The sequence below is a fragment of the Helianthus annuus genome, chromosome 5 (assembly GCF_002127325.2).
Source record: "Helianthus annuus cultivar XRQ/B chromosome 5, HanXRQr2.0-SUNRISE, whole genome shotgun sequence".
Lineage (NCBI taxonomy): Eukaryota > Viridiplantae > Streptophyta > Magnoliopsida > Asterales > Asteraceae > Helianthus > Helianthus annuus.
Window position 1 is genome coordinate 73,169,950 of NC_035437.2, and position 21,138 is coordinate 73,191,087.

Below are 21,138 nucleotides of genomic sequence, written 5' to 3' on the forward strand. Positions count from 1 at the left end.
AAGATTGCGCAGATCCAAGAGCGCATTAAGGCGGCTCGAGATCGACAGAAGAGCTACGCTGATCAAAGACGTAAACCATTAGAGTTCGAGGTGGGAGATAAAGTTTTGCTAAAAGTCTCGCCCTAGAAGGGCGTAGTGCGATTCGGAAAACACGGAAAGCTGAACCCACGATACATCGGACCATTCAAGACCTTAGAGAAAATTGGTACCGTAGCATATAAGTTGGAATTACCGGAAGAACTAAATGGAATACATGACACATTCCACGTATCCAACCTCAAGAAGAGTCCAACACAAGAGAACGTAATCATCCTTGTGGATGAAGTGCATATAGACGACACCCTCCGATTTACCGAACAACCCGTTGAGGTTACAGACTGGAAAGTCAACAAGACAAGAAGGAGCAGTGTCAAACTTGTCAAAGTACGTTGGAACTCTAAACACGGACCCGAGTACACATGGGAACGTGAAGACCAGTTCAAAGAAAAGTATCCCCACCTGTTCAAGAAGACTCCTACCAGAGCTAGTTCAGCCTGAATTTCGGGACGAAATTCTTCTAACGGGGGAAGACTGTGACAACTGGCACGAAACCGGTAACTTCCGTACACTTTAATTACTATTTAATGATTACAATTATGTACTTAAATGTCAACATTGACTGATTTCATGCTAAACAAGTGAATTCATGCACGTTGTATACTACAGAATATTGCTTATTGCATAAACGAGAGCGTTGCGTCAGAAATATTAGTAAACTCACCGGTAAGACACACTGTATCAACAGAACTGCAGAAAGCAGTCAGACAATAAAATTGGAGCCTAGGTGAAGGTCCAATAACAAAAATACATTAAAATCCAAGAGTACATACAAGGGTTAATATATATATACATTACGGAAGCTAAAATAAGCACTAAAAAGCACCCGAAACGCACTTGAAGTGCAGAAATTTACATAATTCAGCTATAATCAGCATTTTGGCACTGAAATATTATGCAAAAATGTCGTTTTATTATCCAGAATATCTCCCTAGGTGTTGGGAATTGAAAGGGGTACAAGGGAGGTACTTAAAAGACACTAAAAAGTGTAATTTAGCGCTTTAACGGATCAGTATCCAACCGAACAACCGGACTTAACCCGGGGCATAAAAATATTGTCATTGACATTGTTTTTCTTTTTCTGAGCCAGTTAGGGTCCTCGAATACCCTAACACCCGTCACAAAACACTAGATGCTAGTAACTAGTAAATCACCTAATTAAGCTTAACTAATACTCTAACTATTTAGTTAGAATCCAACCATGAACACCCCTCCCCCCAACGAGTTCGATCCCATGAGGGGACAAACACTTACAAACTTTGATTTTTATAATCCCTCATGTTTAATATCTTCTAGACATATGATCCCATGGGTAATTAGGTTTGATGGATTATAAAAGAAACCAAAGGGACTTTCATTTCACATAAACCACACTTAACCAACTAGCTCTCTCTCTCCCTCTTGCCATAAGCTTCGGCCGAACACAACCATCCTCACCACACCACCTTTCAAATCTTGTTCAAGCTAATTACATACACACAAAGGTGCTAGAGTACATACAAGGAAGCTCGGAGCTTACGGATTGCCAAAGACCTCACTACGTTGCTATTAACCACCCGTTTTTTGCATAGTTTCTTCCCTAGCCACGAGCTAGTAGTAAGTAACTCTAAACACCTTCTTGATCTTGTCTAGAGTGGTTAATAAGAGTTTTGTCGGATGAAAATCATGAACACTAAAGATCACCAACTAAAAGTCTTGTAAAATGATGAACTTGATGGATAAAAGGAAAGTGATGGTGTAAAACTTGTTAAACTTGTTTTGTTATGATTATTTAGTGTTGTTTTATGCTAGTAATAGTTCGGATCGTCATCTAACCCGGCTAGGTCATGTTCATAGAACATGAACTAGTTTATGTCAAGGTATGAAAAGGGCTAGATGATGAACACTACTACATATTAACATGAACTTGTGTAAAAGTAAATCTTTTTGTAAAATGAAGTCCTAAACTAGTAGATCTAAAGATCTACAAGTGGTATTTTCGAAAAACCAAAGTGTATGATGAAATCATGTTTTAAGGCCGGATCTTTCATAAACAAAAGGTGTTTTTGTGAACAAACAAGTGTGTAGACACTTGTGTAATAAAGGTTTTAACAAAGAATTATTTTTGTAATACTTGATCTAGAAGTTGCAAAAATGTATTTTCTTCAAGAATAAAGATCACAAGGAACTGACTTTATTTATAAAGATGGAAAGATCTACTAAAAATAATGGAAAGTTACTGCACACTTTTACATAACCCACAAGTTCATATGTTTGCGATTTACTTATGTTTTTGAACTAGTTTGATGTTGAAATATTGTTTGTTGATGTTGGAAAAATTGTTGGTTAAATTTTGAAAGGAAAATGATACGCTAGAAAGCGTAGCCACCTCCAGTTATAGAGGAAACTCTGGTGAAATTTTTTCAGAAATATAACACTTGGAAATATTTTTACGACAAGTGTTAAGAATATATTTTTAACTTGCTTTTCCAAATAAATTTCGCCATGATTTTGTTATAAAATTTCCAAGTGTCCGAGGTGGGTTTTCGTAAACGAAACTTATTAAATATATATTTAGAATATATATTGTTTGATCACCAACTTTTGTGCTAAGTGTATATAGTATGTGTTATACGTGCTAGTGTATTAAGACTTAAAAATACACTAAATACTCATAAGAAGTATAAACACAAAAATACATAAATCGGGTGCAAAGTGCAAAACACGAGATACTTATATTGATTTTTGAAGAAAATAATATAAGTAAGATACTTAGTTAAAAATATAAAATATTTTTAACACAACAATACAAATACAAAAGAGAGTGACTGTACTTGTGCGATACAAGTCTAGTGACTAACGATAATAAAACACGTTTAGGTCACGACGCACTATAAGCGAAACCGGTGGAGTTTACGACGCACAGGAACGCAAAGTTGTGAGTTCATGCTCCCCCTTTTTCTCTTAACTGTTTTCAGTTTATAACTTCGCGGGTGAAATACATGTTACAAATATTACTATGTTTACAAATGGTATGATAACAAAAAGCACACTTGGTGAGAACGAGTACCAAGTGTGATGAGATATAAAAATACGAGAAACGCACTTGGTGAGAACGAGTACCAAGTATGATGCGTTATGAGAAATGATACGAGAAATCGTGTCACGAATAGGGTACCATAAGCACCATTAATCGTGTACATACTAAGACCACAGAACAAAAGGTTAGATCTAATGGGTTTTAGGGCAGCCCCCCTCTTGGTGACAACTAGAACCAAGTAGTGTTTTTGTGTCTAAGTCGTGAATCGACTATAGAAAAATGCCTATGGTTTGGTGACTTCCTATGTCGTGTCACATGTTAATGGCTTTGCAAATCATTAACACCTGATACATACAGAGACACTTGACTCATACATGAATACGTGATTTGAAACAAAATACATACCATGTTTTTCATACAAAGTATACAAACGTTCAATACAAAAACTGCACGAATTCACACCAACATTATGTTGACGTTTTTCCAAAACTCACATGTATTTCAGGTAACTAAAGGTGGATGTGCGCGCGGTCTTACTTATACTCATGGATGTCGCTATGTTTTATTTTCGCTAAATAAAGTTATAACTTTTAAGACAATATGCTATCATGTGTTGTAAACACTTGACTTATGTTTTCGGTAATGTAATGTTTGAAGTTATTTTTTGAGCATATAGTATGTTTACCTTTCGTATGCAATGAGAACCTTTCATGATCACACCTCGTGCTTCCGCCGCAGAAAGGGGTGTGACAGATTCCCGCAAGGGGGGGTTCCCAAATTTATTGGGTTCCTCTTCAATTGGTGTATATGCATTATTATCGGGTGGTTCCTCCAATGGATGATTCCGATAGTGACACAATAATATTCCAATGATCAGTTAGTGATCAAAATTTGTCGTTAAAAAAAATATAAAATGAAATCCAAGAGAATGTGAAAATAGCAAATCCGAACCTGGCATTAGAAACTTAACCCTTTTATAACATAACCTCACACAAAACTCTCGTTTCTTCTTCTTCAATCAATCAATCAAGATCTCATTTGTCAATCCGATCGAAGAAGAAGATGGAGTGGAGCTTCAATCAATTCATCACCATCTTCCTCATCTTCTTCATCTTCTTCATCTCATCTTCTGAATCCTTCTATCTTCCTGGTGTTGCTCCTCGTGATTTTCAAAGAGTACGTGTTTTCTAAACCCTAAATGTTGTTCAATTGATCTGTTCACTGCATTTTGTTCAGATCTAATCTTGTTTAGTCGCTTAGATTGTTATCTGTTTGTGTATTGTATATTTATATAGCTTGTGAGTTGTGATCCGTGTGAATCGGGTTTGGATCTAGGGTTTTGTGTTGAATTGGAGTTTTGATCTGTTTGCTTTTGCTTGTGTTAGTGATTAGGTTTTGTTATTGTTTGTGTTGTGATGACACTTTCTGTTTTGAATTATAAAAAAGAAGCAATTTGAAGATGAATTTTTTGGAGAATGTTGTATGTAATACCTTTTTTTTGGTGTTAGAATCAATTACAAATAGAGTAATTATCATTTTTGTAGTGTAATTACTCTAGTTCAAAACTGTAGAGTAATAATAATTACTCTAGTTATTTGTAGGTTTAGTAGGTTAATTTCATTTGTACCGGATCCCACCCCTATCTTTTTTTATATGTAAATGGGGAAGTTGATCTGGTTATATTAGGTAATGTGTTGAGTTCTTAACAGGAGTTGGTTTTGGGATCTGTAGGTGGTTTATTGGTTGATGTAGTGAGTATGATTTCATTTGCGATTATCATTGAACTGTTGGTTTATGCATTAATGGTTGGTGATAATTATTATTATTAAGTATTCTAAAATGTAAACTAGGTTAGTGTTAATGATACTTTTGTGCTGTAGAATACATATCAAGTAGAAAGGGCTGTTTTAGTTGGCACTTGGAATTTTCTTGCATAGAACCTTCAAGAGCTTACATCTAGCTCTTTGATTTATGTTCTTTTGTAGTTTTGTTATCTTATAAACATGGTGCATCAAATTTAAGATTTATGTCTCTAATGTGAGATGCCTGGCTGGTGTTGTTCCTTGGTCTTTCTGCCATTTTATCTCTTATCGTTTTCTAGCTATTTCTGTAAGCTTGTTGTTGTAATTCGCCAAGGTTTATGACTTTGTACCTGATTTGACTCTCTTATCAGGGAGATTCTCTCCAAGTGAAAGTCAACAAGCTATCCTCTACAAAGACCCAGCTTCCCTATGACTATTATTACTTGAACTATTGTAAGCCCAAGCACATTCAGAACAGTGCTGAAAACTTGGGGGAGGTGCTACGAGGTGATCGCATAGAGAATTCAGTCTACACGGTGAGCATCTATTTTTCCTTCTTTTTATAGAGTGGGAGGAAAACGCTACAACGTGTTTTTAAATTCTATTTCAGTTTAATATGAGAGAGGAGCTCCCATGTAAAGTTGGTTGTAAAGTAAAGCTGGATGCGCAATCTGCAAAAAACTTCAAGGAAAAAATTGATGATGAGTACCGTGTTAACATGTATGTGTCTTTTTATATCCTTTGAATATTCCTTATGTTTTGGTTTTGAGCATTTTTTACGGCACGTTATGCAGGATTTTGGATAACCTCCCAGTCGCTGTTCTTAGACAAAGGCGGGATGGTAGCCAGTCAACCACTTATGAACATGGTTTTCGTGTAGGGTTCAAAGGCAACTATGCTGGGGTGAGTTTTATAGCTACTACACTACACTCACTTTAATATAGGAACTTATTCTTTCATTTACTTCCATAGAGCAAAGAGGAAAAGTATTTCATCAACAATCACTTGAGCTTCAGAGTCATGTATCATAAGGACGTTGAGACAGATTCTGCTAGAATTGTTGGGTTTGAAGTTACTCCAAACAGGTATTTTATTCCTCCCGTTCATAGTTATTAATAGCGAGCGTAGCGCCCGCTATAGCGAATAGCGTAGCGTAGGGCTCATGTAAATAGCGAGATTTTTGTAAAATTTTTAGCTTTTTTATATATATTTTTTTTTTTGGTAAAATATACATACAATTTTTTTCTAAAAATTTTCTTGTAGTGTATCGCTAAACATGAAATAGCGCCGGCTATTTGATTGCTATCGCTACGTAGCGTATAGGTAGCTTGTCTCTATCGTCCGCTATTCGCTATTGACAACTATGCTCCCGTTCTTCCTTTACATATTAGTTTGACTGAACATTTACCTCAATCTATGCTCATAGTATCAATCATGAGTACAAAGAATGGGATGACAAGAACCCTCAATTGACAACATGCAATCAAAATACCAAAAATATAATTCAAGGAAGCACGGTACCCCAAGAAGTCGATACAGACAAGGAGGTGGTTTTTACTTTTGATGTTACTTTCAAGGTACAGTCATTTTATACTTTGATAAATAAAGGGCCAGTTAGGTAACTATAATAAAGTAGCTAAAATTTGGGTCAAACGTATGTAAATGCTTACAACGTCATATAGTAATTAGATCAAAACACGTAAATTACTTGTTCTGACCCGTTTTACCACCTCTACAGCAGGGTATGCATTTTTCTATATATTATTTTTATATATTGTCTTTTTAAAATTTGTAGGAGAGTGATATCAAATGGGCATCACGTTGGGACACCTACCTTCTTATGAACGATGATCAAATCCACTGGTTTTCAATCATAAACTCCCTGATGATAGTCTTGTTTCTTTCGGGCATGGTAGCAATGATCATGATGAGAACACTTTACCGTGACATTGCAAATTATAACCAATTAGACTCGCAAGATGAAGCCCAAGAAGAAACCGGTTGGAAACTCCTTCACGGAGACGTTTTTCGGGCCCCTACAAAATCCGGGCTTCTTTCTGTTTACGTTGGAACCGGTGTCCAAATCCTAGGGATGACATTAGTTACCATGATCTTTGCATTACTAGGTTTCTTATCACCATCCAACCGAGGTGGACTCATGACGGCTATGGTTCTTTTATGGGTGTTTATGGGTTTATTCGCTGGTTATTCCTCAGCACGATTATACAAAATGTTCAAAGGTACCGAATGGAAAAGAAACACATTAAAAACCGCCTTCATGTTTCCGGGTATTTTATTCACAATTTTCTTCATCCTAAATGCGATAATTTGGGGTGAAAAATCATCTGGAGCAGTACCATTTGGAACCATGTTTGCTCTTGTTTGTTTATGGTTTGGGATATCGGTACCGTTGGTGTTTGTAGGCAGTTACTTGGGTTTCAAGAAACCCGTAGCTGACGACCCTGTAAAAACAAATAAAATCCCGAGACAAGTTCCGGAACAAGCTTGGTACATGCAACCCATCTTCTCGATCCTAATTGGAGGAATCTTACCTTTTGGAGCGGTCTTTATCGAGCTTTTCTTCATTTTGACCTCCATTTGGTTGAACCAGTTCTACTACATATTCGGGTTTTTGTTCATTGTGTTTGTGATTTTGATAATCACGTGTGCGGAAATAACAGTCGTGTTATGTTACTTCCAGTTGTGCAGCGAGGACTACCATTGGTGGTGGCGCGCGTACCTTACTGCAGGTTCATCCGCGTTGTATCTATTCCTCTACTCCATTTTCTACTTCTTTACCAAACTGGAAATTACAAAGTTGGTATCGGGGATTTTGTATTTCGGGTACATGTCGATTGCTTCATATGCCTTCTTTGTGTTGACGGGTACAATCGGGTTTTACGCATGCTTATGGTTTGTGAGGAAGATTTACTCATCTGTGAAGATAGACTGATTGATGATGTAAAGAGTAAAGATTATGATGAGGAACAAGAGAATGGCAAGGGAAAGAATAGAAATGAAGCAGTGGTTGGTTGGTGTAATATTTTATTATTATTATTACTATTAGATGACAGTCATATGATTGCTAGTAAAAGGATACTGTCTTGTTTTCTAGTTTAGGGTTTTGGTTTTATGCGCCCCTTTTTTCCAATAATCATTACTAAGTTTTTTTTTTTTTTTTACTAAAATATGTTTTTGTGCTATTTTTATACCAATCTGTTTATGAAAACAAATGTACTTTGGTCTATACGCCTTGCACAATTAACCAAACAAACTAAGAATTTGGATGACTTTATTTTGGGCGTGTTTGGGATTCCGTTTTTCTCTCAAATTCTCAAAAGTCCTTTTGAGAAGGAATATTCACTTCTCCTTCAAGGCATAATTAAGCATAAAAGTCCTTTTCAAATGGTGTTTGCGATTCCTTTTTTTTTTTCTTAAAAAGTCCTTCTCAGATGGATGTTTGGTATTCCTTTTAACTTTTAAGAAGTTAATAAGTCCTTTTAAGCTCCAAAAGTCCTTCTGAAAAGGAATCCCAAACATGCACTTTGTAGAATTTGTTGATGTTGTCTTGGTTAACATACTATTCAACAACCTAAGTTGTTTCAATTAAGCAAGCTTGAGCTTGATCGAAGTTATATGTAACATAGCTTAGGGTTGTCTAAACCATTTATAGGGGTCTAAAGTTATACCTTCTTTTTCGAGTTTCATTGTTGAATAGCACCAAAGGTCTTATAGCTAACGATGTATCAAGATGATCATCTCCATGAGGTAGAGGAATTTTGTAGATTTGTTAATTATGAGAAAAATTACAAGTTTGAGTTAGGGGGGAGGGGGTGGTCATCACTCATCACTCATAATATCCAATCAAGTTCCGTCATGTCATCAACCATTATTCCATCACTCACAACCTTTTTTAGTGGCAATGGTTATCACTTACAACACCCAACATTAAACCCTCACACTCCCTCACATGGTTCCCTTTATCACGCGTGAATTTTTTTCACGGAGATAATATATCACGCGTTAAACAATTTGGTGGCGGTGGAATTTCACCAACTTCCACGTGTTAAACAACTTCCATCACGTACAACAATAGCACCGCCCCGCCTCCCCTTAAGCCGCTCAAAAACAAATGGGTCATGTCGAGCAGGTTAATGGGTGAAGCCTACAATTATTAACGAAGATTACCATGGGTTTTAACAACCCAAGTTTGAACAAATAATTCTTAGACTTTATTACAAAATTTTCAAATGAAAAACATAAAATAAAAAAACTTTTGGTAATCATCAAACTGCAATGTTTTGATCTTCAGGTAGGGATGAAGATGACGTTAAGGGAGTGATTGTTAAATCTTCAAGTGGATGCCACAAATCCATATTGACCTTGAAATGTAGCCCCTGGGACGGGGCCTTAAGCTAGCTAGATCTTTCTTTTCTATCTTACGTAGGTCACCCCATTCATAGCTTACGCTTTACATAAAATTTGGAAAGCTAGAAAAAAGTTTAATGCAAGCCTTTAAACTGGAATATAAATTGTTACATGTTTAAGATTTTTTTTGCTCGATTCAAGTGCCGGGTTTTAGCTCATATAACTGGATGTCAAAATTCAACTTGTTTATAAAAGCTTAAGTTAATGCCTTTAAAGTAGGGCTCATGTTGCTATTGCCTTAAAATTTGGATGATTGACAGCCATATGTTGGAGTATTTTCTTGTATACACCTTTATTAATTAATCATCAAGACACTTTCGTAAACATTAACGAGTGACTGGAAACTAATATGTTTAAACATAACTTGAGTACATACGATCTTCAAACATTTGGTCCTCCACACCAGGTTAATTAGAAGATTGGATTAAAGAAGCTGATCCGGCCTATTCTTTTCTAAGTCTGGTTATTTGTGTCATGCAACAAGGGTGAACCAAACCTAAGTTGTTTGCTTGCTACTTGATCGACCTCAAAATTACTTGATGCCATCCAAAAAGCATTAATAGTGGCATTGATGATAAGATAGTCATTGTCGTTATATTTGGTCACTTCTGTAGTAAAAGTTGATTGCTATTTAGACCTTGCCAAGCTGACTGTGTCTTCAAAAGATTTGATACATATGCAATTCAGGATCGGTTCTTTTGTTCTCACAATTCGACCTTGATTTAGCCTAATATTCATATCGTCTTTTGATAAGCAATCTCTAACCAGATTTGATTGTGCTATTGAATTGAAAATTAAGTCTTTTTTTCAGTACTAGTTTTTTTTTTTTGGCGTCGGGCGTTGCGACGAAACCGAGCAAATGATAATGTAAAACAAACGTGATTTGAAAATAAAACATGTTGTTTAGAAAGCCAAACCATTAGGAACGGTTTAGTTTATTATCCTACAATTTTATGATACCAAATAAATACTTTATTTTGAGTCTTCGTTTTTAACAAAACTTATAACGTAATGTCATGAAAAAATAAAGAGCAACTACATACTTAAGTTTTAGAAAAAAAAGTTATAAACGTAAATTATTAAAGAAGTATCAAATTTATCGATAAATTAATATATGTTCTAAAAAAAGAAAAAAATAATAATGATAAAAAAATGGTAAAGGAAATATATGGTTTAAAAAAAAAGAAAAAGATTAAAAATACATTGATAAAAGTAAATATAATATTAAACTATTATAATATATTAGATAAAAATAATAAAAAGCTATATATTATTATAAAAATAAAGTTACTATTCATCGTGTTTCATCAACAATATATATATAATATAATTGTTATTTACCATAACGGCCATTGTTTTAAGTGTTGTTTATTTCAAACAATAGTTTCAAAAAATACAATAATACAAACTTTCTGACTACCTAACCGTCAAAGACGCCGTTGTTGGAACCTTATGTCTTCAGTCGTCATCTACTCCTTTTTTCGAAAGGAGTCATCATCTACTCCTGTGTTGAATATAAAACTCGGGAAGGCCGTGGTCACATCCCTAACAAATGAATTTAAAAAATTAATAATCGAATACCGAAAAATGCTACTTAATTAAAAAAAAAATTAAGAAAATGTGTGCACCATAATCAATTTTAATGCAAATACATAGATTGTCCCCTCAAAACTTGGTACAATGGCATGTATACTCAACAAAAAATCATAATATTAAATATACTCATATTTCAAATTTGACATTAATACCCCTACCTTAAAACTTGAAATAGAAAGAGAGGGGTATAATGGTAATATTATACTTGTATTTAATGAAATGGGTTGATACTTAATATGATATTTGAAGTATTTGGAATTGGGTAGATATGATATTTATTCAAACTTTCAGGGTATTTATGGAAATCCTTAACCCATAAGTCAAAATTGTATGCCTAAAATTACCATCAACTAAGGCAAGATTAGGAAATTTTATGAAGGATGACCCGGTAAATTTGGATTTAAAACTTCCGAACCATGGCAATAAAATCGTTTTTTCATAAATAGGAGATATTTCATTGGGTTGAAAGACTAAAAGCAACAATGGTACCTAAGAGATGTAAGAGTCATGTTCTTCAAGAGATGGGGTCGCTGAATGACAAAGTTCCTCCACTCTTCTTGATTGATTCTTCCATCCTTGTCAGCATCCGCATCAGCAAAGGTCTGAGCACACAAAAACACAAGTCAAAATGAATGCCTTTTTGATCCAACAATAACTCTTATCAAGTATCACATTATCGATTATCTCTTCAAGAACTTCATCTGAAAGACGCATCCCGGTTTCCTTTAAAGTGGCAACAATCATTTCTTGAACCTGATAAAAAGAATTCGGTTAACGAATACTAGAACAATTTTCCAAATAGAAAGAGATGAATCGCTTACTTCTTCCCGTTCTATGTAGCCAGTTTTTCGCAAATCATATAATCTGAAAGAAACTGTGGAAGGGAAAACATGAGAAAAAGGTATACTGCAAAAACAATTCACTTGGAATTGGGTTCACAAGACTTACAATCAATTTTTTGTTCTATTGGGCCACTAGGATGGAAGATGCTCAATACATGGACAAACTCCTCAAATTCAATAACGCCATTTTGCTTCTCGTCAAATAGATCAAAAACCTAGATAAATTAACATAACTGATTTTCAGTATTTTTGCCAGAAACCTATTATTACATGAGCTTGATGTATTTGATTCTGGTAAGCATTTATATTGGTAGAGAGATGTCCAATACAATACAATACAAAACCAAATTTAAGTAGAGAACTGCGTAGATACACCTGTTGTTGTAAATGTGATCAGTAAAACCATGCATCTTTTTTCTCTCGCCCACCACATGTGATTATCTTCCACCACATGTATCGGGCGAGCTCCTATATGGGTATTGGGTACGGTAGTAAGCATACTTTAAAACATAGTTGTTAAAAGCCATTGCCTCTTGCGCCTAGGCCCATTTTTCAGGCGAGGCGAGGTAGTTGCGCTTTAAGTCGAGGAAATTGCGCTTTAATTCTCCAGGTGATGGTTCAGGCGCACATTTCGGCGAGATTCCTAGATTTTGGAGAGTTTCCGGCCAAATTCTCTAAATTCCGACAAGATTCTAGCCAAATTTCTACTTTTATCTAAGGAAAACTACTTTTCTACACTAATATTTTTAGAACTTTTGGTTCTAAACAGAAGATATATAGTTTTATATAATAGATTTTGTTTATTTTATTTGAAGAATAGTATTCTTTTTCTGATACATAATATAATTTAACTTTTTTTCATTATACGCTTGATAGGATTCTGATTACTAACAATTGAAATTGAAATTGAAATCGAAATCTAAAGAAGTAACATAAATTATACTAAATTGATACGAAGATGGATCCAATTGGATCTTACAGACTCGATACTAACTCCGAAGAGTCCCAGGGCTACGCCCTCTCTCTGTAAACAGAGCCTAAACTTACGCCTTTTCTTATCCCCTTCCCCAAGAAATTATTGACACATTCACTGCAGAGCCACATATTTACCTTGTTCAAGAAAAGATTCTCTCCACAGGCTGAATGGAGCAAAGCTAGTTGGAGTTCCTCCTTTAAAGAAGAAAAAACAAGGTAAAAATGAGTAACCTTATATCAACTTTATCTTCACCAGAAACTCTCTTCTATTTACAAAATCCTGTCTCATATCATCGTAACTAAGCTAGATATCTTGTAATTCATAAGATGTAGTTCAATACCAGCCAATTTGCTTTTTGTTAACTCAATTGCTAGCTACCTGCAATTTGAATCCCTCATGTTTTATCAGACGCCTACTGCAAATCTGTAACTAAAGTTTTTCATACGTAAAAAATAAACAAGTTTTTGATGTTACTAAACCGAGTACCGTAACTAAGTAGGTGGATTACCCGAACACCATTCATGATATTCAGTTTCAGTATGTTTGCATAATCAGTATGGTATGGTATTCAGGTTATTATTTACTGATTTTCAGCGGATCAGTATTTTAGGCAACTAGATACCACTTCATCACTACAATAACATACATACATACATACATACCTTGTGTATAAGTCCATCGTCTATAATCGAACAACTCAACTTATTAAACAATTCACGCAACGCTTCAACTTCATTAACCGAAACTGAAACATCCAGATGACAAAATTCAAAACCTAATCAATCAACTCGTAAACAAAAAAAACACTCACATGGCGAATCACGAGCGAGACGGCTGACGTCATCAAAGGTATAAAGAGGTTTCGCCGGACGATCATGAAAACATGACGATAAGCTGTGAATCAGAACCTCAACTAAAACTGCAAACGGAATCAACGTAGCACATAGCTTTTCCGCTAACGTTAGTGAGCTCGATCTCTATATGTCCTAATTCAGATCTACAGTTTCAGTTTCAGTTGAAGAAGATAATTATACTATTTTGAACGAGTCAAAAGTGAGTACCGAGGTTGATGAGCTCGACGCCGCTCCCATGGTGGCCACTGTCGGATCCAAATTGCACTGCTTTCAAGGTTTCAATCGCTGCTGGATCCAAACATTTACTGGCCCAACCACCCGCCTTCCAGATAGTATATAAAAATAAGCGAGTAAATTACAAGATTTGTACCATCTCATTATAGCCTAGTGGTATTTTGAAGCTGGGATAAGGTTTATGACCATTAGGTCATGGGTTTGACTCCCACATAGGGTGAATTGGTGTATCATATGATCGGGTGGTTCTTAGTGGTCCATCGGTGATCCAAATTTGCCGTTCAAAAAAAAACGAGTTAATTACCCGGATGGTCCCTATGGTTTCACGTTTTTTCACGTATAGTCCCTACCTTTTGAAAATAGCAGGTATGCTCCCTATGGTTTGTTATTTTGTTACCCGGATAGTCCCCTGAGTATATGTCAGCTAGTTTGGAAATATCAGGTATGCTCCCTGTGGTTTGTCATTTTGTTACTCGGATGGTCCTCTGAGTAATTGTCAAGGGACTATCCGAGTAACAAAAGGACAAACCATAGGGATCATACCTGCTATTTACGAAAGGTGGGGACTAAACGTGAAAAATCGTAAAACCACAGGGACCATCCGGGCAATTAACTCAAAAAAAAATTACAAGATTTGTTATTTATGTTTGTTTCAAATTTCAGGTGTTACCCTCTACCTTTAAAATTGATGAATTTTGTATTTAATGTTTAAAAATGTTGCACGCTATGTCCTTTAGGACAAACCCAGTTATAATTTTCAGTTAAGTTATGTCATGTGCACTGCACATGAGGGTAGTATTGTCTTTTCACATCGTAATTTATAAATGATTTTTAGAAAACAAATAAAACCACCACTGCAACAGATTCAAACTTTTCTTATACACCCGATTTGCTCAGCCCTGCGCCCACCATCACCACTCACTCCACTGTCTCCAACATCACCATCAACATCCACCCTTCAATCCACCATCACCAACCACCCTTCACCCCACCACCGTCTCCACACCTCCGATCTGCAATTGTGTAAACACATATCGAATAAACAAACTCAAATCCTCTTTAGCAGATCCAGGAGCAGGATGTGAGAGAACAATAGCGTTGGATTGACGAAGAACACCGGAACGGGGCAACAAATCGATGTCGTTAAGCTGGTTTGAGAGCCATCCGGTGGCCATATCGAGATCACTCTGCTCTGCATTAGAAGCTTTTCGGCGGTGTAGGCAGGGTCGGTGCAGCCGTCGCATAAGGTTTGGATGCGGCGGAGGGTGGATAAGAGGTTAGGAAGTAGTGTTAACAGGAGCTGGTTTTGGGACAAAACGAAAGGTTGGTGTCTGGAATGGGGTTTGGGGACGAATCGAAAGGTTGGGGGTTTTGATTTTCCGGTGCGGGGGTAGGTTCGGGTTGGGATTTAAAGGGGTGTCGCTGCCGCCGGAGTTTGTAGCCATTGATTTCAAGCCGCCGGTAAAACGGAGACGGAGAAAAGGTGAGAACATAAAGGGGAGTTAACGGAGAAGAAGGTGAGGACTAGTGGGTTCATAATTGGGGTTATTTTGTTTTACTTTTTAAAATGATATTAAATAATGGGGTAAAAAGACTAAAATACCCCTGTGTGACCAGATTTAACAAAAATAATTTAGGTTAGGCTCAAAGGACATAACGTGCAACATTTTCAAACATTAAGAACAAAAGTCATCAATTTTAAAGGTAAAGGATAATGTCTGAAATTTGGGACAAACATAAAGGACAAAGCTTGTAATTTACTCAAAATAAGCAAATCGCAAACGTAACGAAATCACGTTGTAATGTATATAAAGATAAACACCACGGTTGCGCATTATAGTGACTAGGTTTAAATGTAAATAAAAAGATGCCACAATGGTGTATTTTGAGTATGGCTAGCAATACGTAACCTGTATAAAATACGATTAGAAAACGTTATAAAAATCGTGTCGAAACATAGATACATATAACTCGCATGGAGCATTGATATAAAAACAAAATGAAATCCAAAAAAAAAATCACGTAATGGAAAAATCGTTAAAACTTAAAATAATAAGTTTATTAAAGTTTAGGGGTTGTAGCGTAAATCCGTTAAAAAAAAGCAAAACAAAATATAGTTTTATTAAAGTTGAGAGACTAAATATTAAGTTTATTAAAAATAAGGGATGTAAAGAAAATTAAGCACTAAATGACAAAATTTTTTAGTATTGATAAGACGTCCAAAATTATTATATAATAATAACAGTCATAGTTTTTCATTGGTATTTTATTGATTTTTTTTATTATCACTCACATGATCTAGCAGTACATTCCTTAGCTAATCATATCATGTATAAACGTTTGTAATCAATTTGTAACATGTACTTCACACCCGAAGTTATAAAACAAAAACAGTTAAAGAAAAGGGGGACATGAACTCACAGTCTTGCGTTCTTCAATCAAATAACCCAAAAGCTCCTTCTCAATTGCACGACTAACTACATACGTACTACGGTTTATTAGATGGGTGGGTCGTGTCTTGACTTAGTATTAATTATTGCCTTTAAGTTACGTTTCATTGTGTCATCAATATTACTCCAAGTTATATAATTATTTGTTAAAATAATAAATATTTTAACTTAAATTATATTTATTAAATTTTGGAATGTTAGTTAAAATAATATATTTTAACTTGACACTTTTATGTATTTGTACATGTATAACTTCCCAAGGATGAGTCTATTTATATTCATGTTCTAAAACTTGTATATTGTTGCCAAGTATTGGTGACGTATTCTGGTGTGTATTTATACGTACGAGAATACGTATCTTTATTGTGTTTATTAAGTATCTCATACTTAATTTTTGTACTTATTTTTCCGGAATAATATTTCTAATAAAAATCTATCAATATATATTCCCACAATATATATATATTAACAAATATTACATAGAAAAATTATTTATAATTTTTCCCTTGGCAAAATAATTATATTTTCATTTAAACCTCAAAATAATATATTTTCAAGTCTAGCTTAGAAAATATATATAAATCTATTTTTTCACCCAAAAATAATGTATTCCATGTTTATTTAAAAAAATGTATATTTTCTCCTAAAAATAATATATCTTCTAATATTTCCAAGAAAAATATATATATTTTTATTTACCAAAAATAATATATTTTCTGTTGATGCACGAATGTCTAAAGCCTACGTCTTAGTCTTAGTCAAGCTTGTATAGGGTCTAGGGGTCAGAAATGTGAATTATGTATAGTATAGGGGCTGTTTTGTAATGTTTATATTGTAAAGGGCTGATTCCGCTCGAAATGACATTGTGTCATTTGGAGCGAAATCAGATGTTTCTGATTCCGCCCGAAATGACACAATGTCATTAGGAGCGAAATCAGCTCCCCTATATATAGTGGTTTGTGTTTTCTCATTTGAAACTGAATGTCGACCGTGTAGCCGAACTGCTGCCGAATTTTTCTGAGAAAGTTTAATGAGAAAACGTGTTTAAAGTAATCTGCATTCTGTTTCTACTCCATTCTACTTTGATTCAAGCTGTTTGTGTATTTCCGCTGCATAAACAGTGGTGTTTAGCTCAGATTGACTCATTTGATCGTCAATAACGATCCTAAATGCACTAAAAGTTGATTTCGCTCTTGGCTGCTTAGAAGCTGATTCCGCTCGTAGCTTTCAAAGCTGATTTTGCTCGAGAGAACACATGGACCATTTCGAGCGGAATCAGACAGGCTATAAAAGCCACTTGATTCCGCTTCTACCTCACTTTTCCTATTCTGCTCCTACGTGTTTCTCTCCGGCGACTTTGAGCGAAACCCCCAAATCATCATTTTTCTACCGAATTGCTGCCCAATTTTTATCAGATCTTGTGATTATCTCATCTAGTAATCATGGGCAAGGTAGATTTTGGCTCCAATCTGGCTATATCATGTATTATTTGAATTGTCGGGATTTGATGATGAACAAAACTTAATTTTAGGGCTTTAACTGTTGAATCTGAACATGAAATGAATCATATGTTGTCGGTTTAGGATGTAGATCATGTATTTGTGTGTTAATTGTTACAGATCTGAACAAATTGCATGATTGACGATGAGTGAGTGTTGCAGACTTAGATCTAGGGCATGTTTAGGGTTAAAATTGAAATCAAAACATAACCCAAGTGTCGGAATTAACAGATTAACATGTTAACCTTTTCAATTTCTTGATCTGTTGAGTTTTGAATGGTGTAATTTTGATTCCGCTTGTAATTGAAAAGGAAAGCTAATTCCGCCCCAAAGATGATGTTGAGATTTCGCTCCTAAGTGACTTTTTCTGATTTCGCTTCTAAGTCATCTAATGTGATTCCGCTCCTATATGCATTAGCTGATTCCGCTTCTAAGTGTCAACCTGATTTCGCTTCTGAGTGTTATGTGATTTCGCTCCAAATTAATTAGGGTGATTTCGCTTGTAATGTTTTGTCATTACATGTGTTTTCACTTGTAATTGATTTGATGTTGAAAATCTTCTAAGTGATTGACTAATTTGTACTCTTTGATGTTATGCAGGGTTCAAAGGTGATTTTTGATCCACTTCACAACAGCTGTTGTGACTTGGATGTGGAGAAAAATACAGAGTTGGCAAAGTTCAGCAGTATCTTGGAGTTCATGGGTAGAATCCCTATTCAAAAGGCCTTGACTGATCAACGTCCATTGTACAAGTCACATATCAAACGATTCTGGAAGCATTCAAAGTATGATGAGGCAAACAAAGCAATTCATTCAATTGTGAAGGTGCATAATGAAAAGAAGGAATTGTTGTTACTGAGGCACTCATTCATGAGGTTGTGAATTTTCCGGACGATGCAGAATCGCCAACAAAGTTTCCAGAACGGATGGTCAAGGGTTGTATGCTCAGGATGGGATATGTGGGTGCATTGAATGTTGGAAATTATTTGAAGTCAAAATTCCAGAAACCCTACAAGTTTATTATTCATTGTATATTGATGTCACTTAGCCATACCAAGGGAAGTTACGATACAATGCGCGATTATCAGATGAACATGGTCACTGCATTGGTGTTGAACAAGAAATATAATTTCTCGCACATTGTCTTTCATTATATGGCCGAAAATATTACTACAAAGAGTCGAACTTGGACTTATCCAAGATTTGTACAGATGCTGATTGATCATGCATATCCAGAGATTGAACGTGATTTGAAGAATGATTTGTTAGTGCAGTCACACATGAGCAATGATTCTCTAAAGCAGCTTGCTAGATATCACCCAAACCACCCTGAACCAAAGTTCGTAGCAGAATTCTTCGGATTTATAAAGGATGCAAATTATGTTGATCCTGATCCAGTCAATCATCAAAACTGGAGAAATGAAGAAGAAATGAAGGAAGCAGCTTACGGTGATGAGCTAAAGACTCTTGAGGAGTTCAAAACCACCCGGAATGATTGGTTTATCAAAGAAACGAGGAGGAGAGGCAAAAGGTTACTCCTAAATCATAGGAGGGTGAGGGGTCATCATCGTAGCCGAAGAAGAAACAAAAGAAAGCTGCAAAAACGTTATTGATTGATGAGCCTGAGGTTGAAGAGCCGGTTGTTACTGCGGAAGAAGATTCGTATGCTGATATTGATCAAGTAATGTTAAACGTTGATGATTTAGTGTCTGAGCAAGCAGTTAATGTGGAAGCTGAGAAAGAGAAGGTTCTTGATGATGTTGAAGGTGATGATGTCAATAAAAGTACAACAAGCTCTTCGAGTTCTTCAGATGATGAAGTAGATGAGACTGAACGTCTAAGAAGAATTCAAGAAGCTACAGAGAAAGAAAAGCAGTTAAGGAAGAGGAAGAGACAGGAGAAAGATGATTCTGCATACGTTCCATCTCCTGAGCATGTTTCTGAATCACAATCACCTTCAAGCGGCAAAAAGAAAGCAGGTGCAAAGAAAAGGATTGTATCTCCGAAATTCAACTAACTCCTGGTTCTTCTGGCCACAGAGGTCTTCACATTCCTCCGGATAATCTTGAAGATATTGGAGATCTTGGCTTTGCAAATGATGAACAAGTAAAAAAAGTTAGAAAAGAAGATGGATGAAGTGCTGAAGGAAAACAAAGTTGTTGCAGCTGAAAGTAAGAAAGTTGCTGAACGTGAAAAGATTCTCGAAATGCGCGTGAAGAAATTAGAGTCTGACAATAAAGCATTATTGAAGAAAATTGATACGGATCAGACTGAGATTGATTTACTGAAGGTGCGAGTGGCTGAACTTGAAGAAGAAAAGGCTCGTAGAGATGAATAAAACAAATATTTCGAGATGAAAAACAAAGAGCTTGAGGCTGCAAAAGCATTTAAAGAGCATGAGTTCTACATGTTGAATAAAGTTGTTGAGAATATGCTTGGAACGTCAATTGAACAAATATTCGAAGAGATACAAGTTGAAGAGCTTAGGGCAAAACGCCAAGCTGAGATTGACGAACAGATGAAAGATAAGGGTAAGGGTGCTGAAAGCAGTGTAGTAGCTGTTGAGAGATCAATTGTTCCTTCTCTAGTCATTGAGAATCCAGTTCCCATATCTTCTGTATCAGCAATCTTCGAAGAACCTGTAACTCTAGAAGATCTTGCTGCTGATGACGATGAGGAAGATGATGAGGAGGATGATGATGAAGAGGGTGATGAAGAAGAGGGTGATGACGAGGGAGATGACGATGATGAGAAAGTCTTTTCGGCTAGCAGTTATAGTTCTGATAATGATGATAACGATGCTCAAGGTGGTATGGGAATTAAAGTAACTGAAGCTTCCAGTGAAAGAACTGTTGATAATTTTCTGAATGATTCTGTGAATGAAGAGTCAGGGGGAGCTGAAGGAAAGGGGGAGTCTAGTGATGCTCAAAATGTTGAACATGTTGATAAGTTAGTTTTGAGATTGGATACTTATAGGGAAGAAGGTGAACACTTTCATACGTATACATTGGAAAAGATTAAAGAAATGACACGTATGGTGGATCCTGACTTCAAGTTTGATTTTGAAGAGGAATTAAATGCATTTGACATCAACTATAAACCAGAATACGAGTATAAGTATGTAGAGGATGCGGATATGTACGACAGGGTTGAGGTTGAGGATTGCACAGATGATGAGAGTGTTAGTGAAGATACTTCTCAGTATCCTACGCTGATGGAGTTCTTTACTAAAGAGAATGACAGAGTGAGGAATTTGCTTAGGAAGAAGCCTAAGTCAAGGGAAGAAACGCTCAAGTCACTCTGAAGACCCGAAGACAAGACTGAAGACTCCGGCTGTATCTA

General features: G+C 35.8%; 2 protein-coding genes across 3 annotated transcripts; one reads left to right on the forward strand and one right to left on the reverse strand.

Annotated features, from left to right (window-relative positions):
- Nucleotides 1–4,081: 4,081 nt before the first annotated feature.
- LOC110940430 (transmembrane 9 superfamily member 7) lies at nt 4,082–8,093 on the forward strand. Its single transcript, XM_022181965.2, has 7 exons — nt 4,082–4,291; nt 5,289–5,453; nt 5,528–5,637; nt 5,712–5,820; nt 5,890–6,002; nt 6,344–6,494; nt 6,713–8,093. Exons 1-7 carry the CDS (start codon nt 4,178–4,180, stop codon nt 7,868–7,870), a joined length of 1,920 nt encoding a protein of 639 aa, XP_022037657.1. The 5' UTR covers nt 4,082–4,177; the 3' UTR covers nt 7,871–8,093.
- A 2,552-nt stretch (nt 8,094–10,645) lies between these two features.
- Nucleotides 10,646–13,960, reverse strand: LOC110940431 (calcineurin B-like protein 10). 2 transcript variants are annotated; one of them, XR_004893229.1, is made up of 9 exons: nt 13,821–13,960; nt 13,571–13,745; nt 13,422–13,504; nt 12,894–12,953; nt 11,890–11,998; nt 11,763–11,815; nt 11,614–11,694; nt 11,431–11,543; nt 10,646–10,890 (listed from the first exon to the last, which is right to left on the reverse strand). XR_004893229.1 is itself a non-coding variant. In XM_022181966.2 (9 exons), the coding sequence occupies exons 1-9, from the start codon at nt 13,848–13,850 to the stop codon at nt 10,815–10,817; spliced, it is 771 nt and encodes a 256-aa protein (XP_022037658.1). In that variant the 5' UTR covers nt 13,851–13,956; the 3' UTR covers nt 10,646–10,814. The 2 variants fall into 2 exon arrangements, 1 of the variants encoding a protein (XP_022037658.1); XM_022181966.2 differs by having other exon boundaries at nt 13,571–13,736; nt 13,821–13,956.
- Between the last annotated feature and the right edge of the window lie 7,178 nt (nt 13,961–21,138).

Coding starts and splice junctions, on each gene's coding strand:
- LOC110940430 (XM_022181965.2), top strand. CDS start 4,178: ATGGAGTGGAGCTTCAATCAATTCATCACCATCTTCCTCATCTTCTTC. Junction 5,638..5,711: donor GATGAGTACCGTGTTAACAT/GTATGTGTCTTT, acceptor CACGTTATGCAG/GATTTTGGATAACCTCCCAG. Junction 6,003..6,343: donor TTTGAAGTTACTCCAAACAG/GTATTTTATTCC, acceptor CTATGCTCATAG/TATCAATCATGAGTACAAAG.
- LOC110940431 (XM_022181966.2), bottom strand. CDS start 13,850: ATGGGAGCGGCGTCGAGCTCATCAACCTCG. Junction 11,695..11,762: donor GCTACATAGAACGGGAAGAA/GTAAGCGATTCA, acceptor TCTTTTTATCAG/GTTCAAGAAATGATTGTTGC. Junction 11,544..11,613: donor TTGAAGAGATAATCGATAAT/GTGATACTTGAT, acceptor TTGTGTGCTCAG/ACCTTTGCTGATGCGGATGC.